We start from the raw sequence: 11,418 nt of genomic DNA on the forward strand, positions 1-11,418 counted from the left end.
CATTGCCCATCTCCTCCCTCCTCCATACCCTTCTGTGCTGGGATAATATATATATACTTTAGCCCTTAAGACTTGGACAGAAAATCTCCTCTTAAAAAGACCATAAGGTGACTGCTCCGTGCCTATGTCAGCAGTCTAAATACTCTTCAAAAAAGAAATCCAACTGTATTACTCATAATTTGAAAAGAACATCACATTCTGCTTCCAGCTGAAGCCGTACCAGTGTTTGCTGACTTGCTGAGAGGTTTGACTCTTTCAAACTGTTGAAGAAAGCAAGATTAATGTCTTCCCATTTGTTTTCTACCCTCTTCCAAACCAGACTGGAGGAGTTGATGTATATGTATTTTTAAAGAGTTGAGGGTCTAATTTAAAGGCATACTTCTAAATTAGCTTCTCTGGAGGTAAGGAACAATTGAAACAGGAGTTAATTTATTTATTCTAAGGTAGAAGCTGCATATTTTAACATCAGACCCACTGTACCGCAAATGTTCTCCCTGCACACGTTCCAAGGTAATTGGGAAGGTTTGCCACTCCATTAGAAGTGCTGAAAACTGTGTGACAAAGCTAAAACTGTGTTCTGTCCTGAAGGCTGGGATACTTGGGAAAATATAGAAGCGAAAATCCAGTGGATTTAGAATGACAGCTAAATTACTGCTTTATGACCGTATGGGGGGCATTTAAAGCGACTACCTAAAATGGACGTGTTTCAAAGCACAAACTGTCCAAGGATAATGGGTTGTCTGATCTCTTAATCTGTGAAAGCCAATTTAAGATTTAACCAGTGTAACATGGGAGACCCCTGTCTATGAATAAACCCTTGTGTTTAGTTTGTCCCTTGAGCCTCCACTCATCTGCTCCTAACATGCACACGCTGTCTGTTCCCCGTGTGGGTGCAGCTGGGAGGCTAAGGCCACTCACCATACAGGATGGTTAGCATGGACACGGGCATGACAAGGAAACCCAGCAGCATATCAGCTATGGCAAGTGACATCAGGAAATAGTTGGTGGCGTTCTGCAGCTTTTTCTCTAGGGACACTGCCATGATGACGAGTATGTTCCCAGCAATGGTTAGAATAATCACTACAGCTGTCAACAAAGCAGACCAGTTTTTTTCCTGGAGATGAAGTAAGGAGAAGCATGGTGGTGAGAGACAGCCCTCACAGGAAAGGTTGGTTCGATTTTCCGAGTCCACTGTCCAGTTAAATGCATCTGAAGTGTTAGCTTCTGCGGAGTTAAAGTCATTGATGTAGAGCCTTGGGTCCTCATTTGATTGCATTAAGGAGTTTGTTGTTGGGCTCAAGGAAGCATTTTCCTCAAAAAGAATATCCATTTCTAAGCTGGAATTTGTAGTAGATGAAGTAAAGAAAAGCTACCAAGTTAGAGCCTCAGCTCGCCATGCATCTTTATGTCCCCACGCTCTGTCACACTGAAGCCGGCATACATGCTGGGCTCCTTGGGTCGCCTTTTTTCTCTCATGATTACAATGGGAGCTTAACTGCAGTGGCTTTTTGTATCTCCTTCCTTCACGGGGTTCGTGGAGTCTTGTTTGGTTTCATTTTTTTTTTTTCCCCCTTCAAAGCAAGGTCAGAAAAGCAGGATGAACTTTTTAACAGAGGTTGCAGAGTTTGGAGCATTCGGGGAGAAAAATGCGATCCTGGCCAGGAAAGAAAAGTTTTGTAATTACCAGGAATCTCATTGAGCTCTGTCTCATTTTGTGGGTTTTGTTGATCCCACTAGTTTAGCCACAGCAGTATTAAAACAGCATGCAATCCAAAACAGTGGGGGCGGTATGCATTCTACATTAAGAAAGGCAATTAAAAATACATCCTGTGTTAATCCCATAGTAATTGGATGTACTTGGGGCTATAGTTCTCTGTCTCTAGGCTGAATGGCCACAGCTGCCTTCAGGAATTTCCGTTTGCATTATGCTTAGTTAAAAAAGAAACGAAAAGAAAAGAAAACTCTTAAGCAAAGATTAGCAGACAACTTTTCACACCAGAAATTCTCATTGAAATGTTAACATTTTGGCCAAGCGTGATTTCAAGGCAGAAAGAAAATTAACACAGAAATAAAAGATAGCAGCGTGAGAACTTACATTTGTCTTCAGGGTCCACACGTTAGACATACTTTGCTGTTCTGGGACTTGCTGCATCTCCCACGGTAATTAAGCCAGTGTAGAGTCCCTTCTTCTTGAGCCTCAACCGGCATAACAGGAGAGTAATCTGATTTCTGTTCTGCTGACTTCAAAAACTGCAAGAGTGGAGCCAATTCCAGCACTGCGCGGTCTGCGTTCGCCGGCTCTGCCCCCACTCGGCTGGGTCACTCCCTCCCTGCGCAGCTCGCCTGAGCGAGGCACACGTTTAGCAATCATTCATGAGCCCCTCTCCAAGTCACACAGAAGAAATCCCTCCGGAAAGTAGGGAGAGCTGCCTGTGCCAGGGGACGCGTGGTTTCCCCGGGAATGGACCGGCTCTCAGGCTGCCTCGTTCACTTCACACCAGACCTCCCTCTATCTGTATGTCATAAACTGCAAGGTAGCAACAGCCCAGGAGGGCGGACCAAACAGGCTGGGTTTTTTTTTTTTTCCTCCCCCTTGTTTCTCTCTCTCTCTCTCTTTCTCTTTTGGCCACATGTTAACATAGGGAAGTTCTCTTACGTCAGGAATTGCCTTTTATGCAGATGGCTAAGGCAGGTAAGCTTTGCTGTGAGGTTCTTAGGGTGGGGGAGCACGTTAATAAGGCTAGAAAATGGCATATCCCGGGAGCACTGTAAGCGTGCTGTTCTTCCCCCCCCCCCCCCCCCCACCCCCAGAGCCCACAGTGCTGTCTGAAGTGCAGTTGCTGACGTCAGCGACTTGGGCTCAGGGCACTCAAACTATCAGTAGTATTTTTATTTATCAGTAGCATGCACCATTCAACTAACTTATTTTCCCCAGAAATAAACTTACCTAGAAGTAATTCAAAACCTCACATACGGAAGAGGGGTTTTTCAGAGATCATTTTAAAGACCTCCTACCTTCTTTGTTTAAAAACAAAACAAAACAACCCTTCTCAATTCTAAAGACCGAAGCTATGTGGCAAGTACACAAGGTGTATATATGTATATACACTAGATAGCATTATCTTTACAGATGAAAGAAAGGATTCGTATCCTGAAGAGTGGTGGTTTTCTAGGTTTCTGTTCTTATCTTCACATTCTCTCTAGACAAATTCTGTTACTTGTTTGCCTTCAACATGTCCTTGGACAAATTAGTACCTCCTTAGCAGGTGATTTCTCTGCTCTTGACCTAAATATCCAGCTGCCTACTGAGACCTTCATCTGTGCCCTAGAGGACCTTGACCTCTGCGTCTTTCTCTCATCCCCCTACCGGTTTCTTGGTGCGTATCTCCACCCATTCTCTTGGTCACCAGAATCAGCGTCTCTTCAGACAGCTGGCTGTTAGCCAAGACTCTTCCTTCATTCTCCCTGCCTGATTGTAGTCTCCAGGGCCACTTGTGTGTACACAGACTTCTCATCCTCGAGCCTGCATTTTACCTGTCTTCTGGGCTGGAGGCTCTCCCTTGTGGGAACTTGCCCTTGATGCCATGCCTTGGAGGAGGAGAGTGTGATTGCTGTGCAGTTTGAGCGGGCACCTGAGAGCCCAGGCTCTGGGTTACAGCTCCTTAGTATTGAATCCCAGCTCGATCAAGTCCAACAGTAGAACCCTGGACAATCTAGATGTTCTCTTTAAGACTCTGTATTCTCCTTTAAATGGGATCATAGTTGTACCTCCTTCAAGGTGGCGTTGAAACTAAAATGGGGTCTTGCATGTAAATACTTAAACCAACATGCTTAGAGGATGTTCTTAATGTTAGTCATTTTATTAATCCTATTTGATGTTGTTGAAACAATTGACCTCACTCCCACCAATTTGTGCTTCCATTTCTTTAGCCTCTCCCTGGTGGGACACAACTCCCATCTTTGTCCCCCACTGCTCCCGCTTCCCAGGCCTAGACTCCTGTTTTCTTCTATAAGCAGCCTACATGGAGACAAACTTGCAGGTTGATAATTTTAAAGTGTTTGTACTTGAAGTTCCCTGTGTCTGGAATGCTCTCACCACCCCCTCTTAGTATCCATCTGGCAAATTCCTACTCAGTTTTCAAGGCTCAGTTCTGAAGGTAAGTCCTTGAATTCACTCCTGCCACTCAACCCCTGGGTGACCTGGACTAAGCTGCATAACCTCTGTGCCTTAATTTCCTTATCTGTAAATAGGGGAAGATAATACCTATATGAGAGGATTGATTGAGAGTCAAAATGCACCAGGCATGTACAAACTTGAGTGCTCTGTAAAGGCTAATCATTGGTTTACAGTTGTCAAGATTTCCATGGCTCTATTCCCTAGTCTGGGCAACGAGCATGGTATTTTCAGAAGCTTTCTCTTTATTCATGTCTCACCTTGCATGTAGGCAAAGACTACATTTGTCTTGTTAATGGTCATACATATAGTGCTTAGGTCTGTTTGTTGAATGAAACATAGGACTGATAATTTATATGTCTGTCTTTATTAGATGGCGAACTTCTTAGTCATCTCTTACCTACAAGACCAAGCGTGGTATCTCCTGATGGAAGGTCCTCAGTAAATGCATTTTGAAAGAAGAAGTGAGTTGGCAGCCTGTATTAAAAAGCTTAATCAGGGAGAAACAAAGAATTCTACTTCCTTTTTCATTACTGTGTGCAGTGGGATGCTAAATTTTATTAAAGAGGGCAAAGGGAAATATGATTAAAAATTCTGTTAGAAAATTAAGGCCTTTTTAATTTTGTTTTATGGGTTGCTGTGCTTTTCTTGGAGAAACTTGATGTTTTCAGGTTTGATGTCTTCAGGTGCAGCCAGGTTTCCAATCATGGCAAAGCTCATCAATGAATTCCTTGGTATGTGGTTTCTATTGTGAAATAATTTTGTTCGTAGCCATTGGAGATTATTTGCAGTTCCATGAATACTAGTCCAGGGCAAAGGAATGTGTTCAAAAATCAGACCCTTGGCTACTCTGTTAACAGCATGGGAGTTAGATTTGGTGGGAATGGTTTCTTGGAGGTCAGACACTCTTGAATTTCAAAGAGGGCTGTATGTTGGCTGCTAAAGTGAACATTGGTGTGCAGCTCAGCAACCTCTTTGGGATGGAGGCACTCATTCTCCCTGTTGCTGGAAATGTTGAAAGCTGGTGGCTCTCAGCCGATTCTTGGTCTGAAAACTACCCTCAGCCAAAGAGACCACCTCACCATAGCCATTTCTCTCCACTAGGGCAGCCAGAATACAACTGGTTTCTTGTGAGGATACAAAAGTCTGGTTTCCCTGCCTTGAGGCTAGATGAGGTGGAAGGGCCATCCTGGTCCCAGAGTCTCCATGGGGTCTGTCCAGGCCTTTGTTGAGATTGCATCACTGTTAACCTCCTCCCCATGCCTAGTCCTGCCTCCATTGTTCCCCTGCAGGTATCCATCTGGAGCTCTCAGCAGTCAATCTCCCACACACAAGTCTGTCTCACAGTTGGCTTCCTGGGGAACCTAAGGCCAATATTTTTAAACATGTGGGTTTTTTTTTTTTAAGATTTTATTTTATTTATTTAATTTAATTAATTAATTTATTTGACAGAAATTATTTATTTGACAGAGGCAGGCGGGGGGTGGGGGAGGAAGCTGAGCAGAAAATCCGATGTGGGGCTCGATCCTAGGAACCTGAGATCATGACCTGAGCCCAAGGCAGAGGTTTAACCCACTAAGCCACCCAGGTGCCCCTAAACATGTGTTTTAATGCTTCAGTGCCATTCTGGATGAGTTTAATGTCTTTTTTTTTTTTTTTAAGATTTTATTTATTTATTTGACAGAGAAAGATTACAAGTAGACAGAGAGGCAGGCAGAGAGAGAGAGAGAAGCAGGCTTTCTGCTGAGCAGAGAGCCCGATGTGGGACTTGATCCCAGGACCCTGAGATCATGACCTGAGCTGAAGGCAGTGGCTTAACCCACTGAGCCACCCAGGCGCCCGAGTTTAATGTCTTTAAACAAAACAAACAAATTATATGTTGATGAATACTTTCTTCTCATAAACCAAAAGTTCTGCAAGAGACAACTGGCTTTACAGTCTAACTACTTCCATAAAGAATTTAAGGTCGGGGTGCCTGAGTGGCTCAGTGGGTTAAGCCTCTGCCTTCGGCTCTGAGGGTCCTGGGATCGAGTCCCACATCGGGCTCTCTGCTCAGCAGGGAGCCTGCTACCCCCCCACCCCGCCTACTTATGATCTCTCTCTGTCAAATAAATCAATCTTAAAAAAAAAAAGAATTTAAGGTCAACAACCCCAAAATAAACTTATTTGGGACATGTTTTCTTAAGTACATAATTGTACTTTCTTTAGGGATAATGTTTTGCAACCAGTTTATTATGGGAAGTATTCCCTAAAAGAGGATTGCTTAAATCAGGTTTTTTTTTTTTTTTTTTTTTTTTTTTTTTTTTTTTTTTTAATAGCTGTGGCAGTATTTGTAGCCCTTAACTTTTTTCCAGTTTGAAGTTAGTGGGTTCTGAAACATCAGTGCCTTACAGATGTTAGTATATGTGTGAGGGCGATTCTTTGAGCAAGTAAGCCCGGAACATAATGCATCCTATAGCCTTCTCTTAGAGATCTGGAGTGTATGTTAACCTCTTAAATGCAGCAAGAGATGGTGCAGTGAAAAAATTTGTTGATCTTACCTTGCTCACTCCCCATCTATGCCCCAGAACAGGGATTTCAGGACCCTTTGTTTGATGAATGTAAAATGTAACCCAATTTAAAGTGTCAATATATTAAGTATATAGTTCGAGCTTTGACAACTATATGTCTGTGTAACCATCCCCCAAGTCAAGATAGCCACCATTACCATCATGTGTGAAAGTCCTCTCATGTTATTCTAACTTTGATTTAAATGGAAGCATGTAGTATATACTCATTTTGGTTCTGGCTTCTTTTGCTCAACAGTATGTTTGTGAGACTTACTTACTTACTTGCTGTGCATAAACTTTCTATGGATTGTAGCCTGAAAAACTGTTACATGGCCTGGATATTTGGGAAATCATTTATTTTCTCTTGTTCAAAGAAACATGGACTAGATCCTTGATCCATTCTTTTTAGGTTTTTTTTCAAGACCATGCCAACTTTACCTCTGCTCAATGGACTAGATCTGATTTTATTTTGAAATGGCTGCATAGAATTCATTAATTCTATGTTCTTTTTAGAATATGTCCCTGAGATTTATGCTGTCCAAATCTTATTAATAGTCTAGGAATGAGAACAAATTTTCACAAAAGATTTCCTGAATGATAAATAATCCATTCCTCCCTTTGGATGTTCCAATTCTCCAGTTTAGAACAAACCACATTGTTTGAAAACAAGGCCTTAAATTGCCTTCTCTTACACCATTGACTTGTGTAAAAGAAGCAACTACTTGGAATTAGCTACTAACTTTAATTTTTCTCATAGGGGTATTGAACAATACTCATGAAAATAACAATGGATAACCTTTGAGCACTATACTGTTGTAGTGCTGAGCATAGCATTAAAGATAAGGTTCCTGCTTTAATTCATGTACTTAAGTAGTTGGTGATAGCAAGTAGGAGTACAGGGGTATAGGGAGGAGGTATAAACTTGGTGATCAATGGCATGCGGATGGTATATAAAGTGTGAAACTGGGTGAGATCATCTGGGAGGGGAGGTGAGTGGAAATAGAGAAAGGAAAAGAGGTTTGAGGAATCGGCTTTGGATTACTTCAGAATTTTGAGGTTGGAGAAATCTAAAGGGAACTACCCAAGCAGAATGAGAAGGAGCAGCCAGTGAGTAAGGAGGGACAGAGTGACAACCCAGAAGTAAGGTAGAGAAAGACAGTGAAGTGGGGGAGTGTACTCAGTAGTAAAACACTACTCCTGAGCTCAGTATGAGAAATAAGAAATGACCACCATGTTTGTCATAATGGAAGCTTTTGGCTTGATTAGAACTGTTTGCAGCAATTGAAGTAAGAGCCCAATAGCATAGATTAAAAAAAAAAAAAAAAAAAAAGACGTGTTAAGTATAGACCGTATAGACAGTTACTTTGAGGATTTTTCTTGGAAAACCTAAATGGAGTTGTAACTGATAGGAGAAGAGGCAAAGAGGAATTTTTGAAAAAAGGATAAATTATAACATGGTTTGTGATCATGGGAATGAACCAGAAGAAAGGGAGAAATGGACAGTGCAATAGAAGCAGGAAATAATTGCTGGAATGATCTTGATTTAAAGAGAAAGGGTGGATTTTAAAGGTTTGAAAGAACTAGAAGATTCAGTAAAAAATTCCTTTGAGAAATGGTAAGATAACTTGAAGAGTCTGGTGTCCTAGAACAACAGAAGAAAGTGTTTTTAAGATAAAGGCTAAGAGGCCTACTACCATTGAGATGTTTATTAAGATGAAAGCATATATGAGTCCATTGGGTTTAGCAACATGGGTTTGGTGGTGACCTTAAGAGCAATGTCATTGAAAATGTTAAAATATACAAGAGAAACATGGGGTCATGGGGCAGTGGTGGGGAGGGGGAAAGGAACTTCTGAAAGTGGGAAGTCGAAGGACAGGATGTGACATGTAAGAAAAACAAGTGTCAAAGATGACTCAGGTTTTAGATCTGAGCACCTGGGAAGATGGTGTTATGCTTAACTGGGGTGGGGAAGGCTTTAAAAGTACAAGTTTTGGATAGATGTCAGATCAGTTTTGGGTACGTTAACCTGGAGATGTAACAAATAACTATGTCTTATAACATGGTCGAATGTAAGGAGGAGAATGGGGAGGTCCAGGCTGCATATGTAAGTTAGGATATTGTGAGTATATAGATGGTATTGAAAGTTATGAGATACTTAAGAAATTTCATCCTGTCTAAGAGTAAGAAGCAGTCCAAGGACTGAATCCAGAGATACCTCAACATTCAGAGGTAAGGGAGATGAGGAAGAACCTGCACACAAGGTTGGGGGTGACACAAGGTTGGGGGTGATAAGGGAGGAGAGAAATCAGAGAATATGGTGTCCTGGGGCCAAGAGAATAACATACTTAAAAATTTTTATTTACATTGAAGTCTAACATACAGTGTACAACAGAAGGATTTAAAATACAATGTTACCCTGTAACAGAAAAGCATAGGGGCACTTGGGTAGCTCAGTTGGTCCGGTTGATTTCAGATCAGGTCATGAATTCAGGGTCATGGGATTGGCCTGAGTGGCGCTCCATGCTCAGCAGGGTGTTTGCTTCTCTCCTTCTTCCTCTGGCTCCCCACCCCTCCACTCAGGCATATGCTCTTTTTTTCTTTCTCTAAAGGCATAAATGTTTAGAAAAGAGAAATAAAAAAATTAAAATAAGAGAAACAGAACTCATTGAGGCAAATGTAATTGCTGATCCCAAAGAATTACCTCATAAAAGTTTGCAGTTGCCTATTGGTGAAAAGTATCTCAAAGATGCTTAGGCAGGATCCCAAATTTTGTTCTGGCTCCAACTGTGGATACAGCCACCCTGGTCGCTGTCTGTGAAATGTGCTGGAGGATTATTCCTGGCAAACACACTTATTCCTAACTAGGGCATGTAGTGATCCAGAATGGGTTGTGAGGGTTCTATTTGTGTGATCAGAGTCATGCCTCACAGTTTTTGGGCCTCTCCTCTGTGTCCCACTCCATTTCCAACTTAACAGTGGTGGGGGAGTAGTAGGGGATGGGGTGACTTATTAGTTGAGGTACTTTCCAAAGGAGAAAAATCCTTTGGGCCCATTTTACTGAAGCGGCAGCTTGGAAAAAGCAGCCTATGAGAGGAAATGCAAATGAGAGCTCACTGCTCAGAGGATAAATTTTTAATGTCTTTGCTTCTTTCAGGGAAGGCTGTATCTTTTAGCACTGTGGCCTGATTGTGCCCTTGGTTTGGACCCACATTGGAGCTCTTCCCCATCTTGAATTTTGATGGAATAAAACGGGTACACAGTATAGCTGCTTCTTCTATATTCCAGTGGGTTCAACAGCCATAGATTAGTCAACTGAACAGAAAATGTTGACTTCCTCAGGAGTAAAGCTGTATATAAGAAAAGACAAATTTTAACCTTCATGAGGCCCCTTTTATTTTTATGCTGTTGTTATTTTTAAGCTTTTATTTAAATTCCAGTTAACCAACTGTGCAATATTAGTTTGAGGTCTGCAGTATAGTGATTCAACACTGACAGGCATCACTTCATGCTCATTGTAATAAATGCCCTCCTTAATCTGCTTCTGTTTAACCCATCCACCCACCCATCTCCCCTCTGGTACCCATCGGTTTGTTGTCTATAGTTAAGACTCTGTTTCTTGCTTTGAATCTTTTTTTTTTTTCCTTTTCCCTTTGCTCACTGGTTTTGTTGCTTAAATCCCACATATGAGTAAGAACATATGTATTTGTCTTTCTCTGGCCAATTTCACTTAACATAACATTCTCTAGCTCCATCCAGGTTGTTGAAAATGGCAAGAGTTCATTCTTTTTTTTATTGCTGAGTAATATTCCATTGTATGTACATTCCACCTTTATCCATTCATCTGTCTGTGGACACTTGGGCTGCTTCCATAATGGGGCTATTGTAGACAATGCTGCTATAAACATTGGGGTGCATGTAATCCTTTGAATTAGTATTTTTGTATTCTTTGGCCAAATGCTTAGTGTGATTGCTGGATTGCAGGATAGTTCTATTTTTAACTTTCTGAGGAACCTCCTTTCTGTTTGCCACAGTGGCTGTGCTAGTTCCTTTCTCCATATTCTTGCCAACACCTGTTGTTGTGTTGCTGATTTTAGCCGTTCTGACAGGTGTGAGGTGATACCTCATTGTAGTTTTGATTTGTCTTTCGTAGATCATCAGTGATGTTGAGCATCTTTTCATGTGTCTGTTGGCCATTTGTATGTTGTCTTTGGAAAAATGACTATTCATGCTGTCAGCCTATTCTCTTTAGTTTTAATTTTTTTTGGTTTAATTTTGCTTTCAGGAGTAGAATTTAGTGATCCATCACTTTCATATTTTTTAATTGGATTATTCACTTTTAAAATCCAAAAACTTCCTTCTGTACACCTGATATTTCTGATTCTGACAGGTAAGCCCCTCAGGGCCTTTTATAAAGATCTCACATGGGGGTCCCAGAAATGACTGAAATGGACAAGCATATTACTATACATTAAGATAAAAGTACTATGCCTACTTTATTGTCCATCCCAAACTATGTTAAACTACATGATCCAGGATAAGGTGATACATTGCACATGAGCATATTAAAACCTCCACAATATTGGAATAAAAAAGGTCACATATGTTATTTGTAAAATTAATTATTTGAGCTCCTTTATATCCTTACGTCCATTATCTCCCTTTCAAAGCCCATTGTTATCACCACATTCCTTCTGG

At 41.3% G+C, this 11,418-nt stretch overlaps 1 protein-coding gene across 1 annotated transcript in view; it reads right to left on the bottom strand.

The window, feature by feature from the left end:
• The window catches only part of HTR2A (5-hydroxytryptamine receptor 2A), a 61,650-nt gene extending 58,878 nt beyond the window's left edge, over positions 1-2,772 (bottom strand). Inside the window, exons 1-2 of the mRNA XM_059144545.1 lie at positions 2,096-2,772; positions 919-1,654 (exon numbers count right to left, since the gene is read on the bottom strand). Of these exons, the coding sequence (XP_059000528.1) occupies positions 919-1,330 (412 nt within the window). The 5' untranslated portion in view covers positions 1,331-1,654; positions 2,096-2,772. The remainder of the gene's footprint in view (positions 1-918; positions 1,655-2,095) is intronic.
• Between the last annotated feature and the right edge of the window lie 8,646 nt (positions 2,773-11,418).

Source organism: Mustela lutreola, chromosome 13 (genome assembly GCF_030435805.1).
Source record: "Mustela lutreola isolate mMusLut2 chromosome 13, mMusLut2.pri, whole genome shotgun sequence".
In the NCBI taxonomy this organism is placed as follows: domain Eukaryota; kingdom Metazoa; phylum Chordata; class Mammalia; order Carnivora; family Mustelidae; genus Mustela; species Mustela lutreola.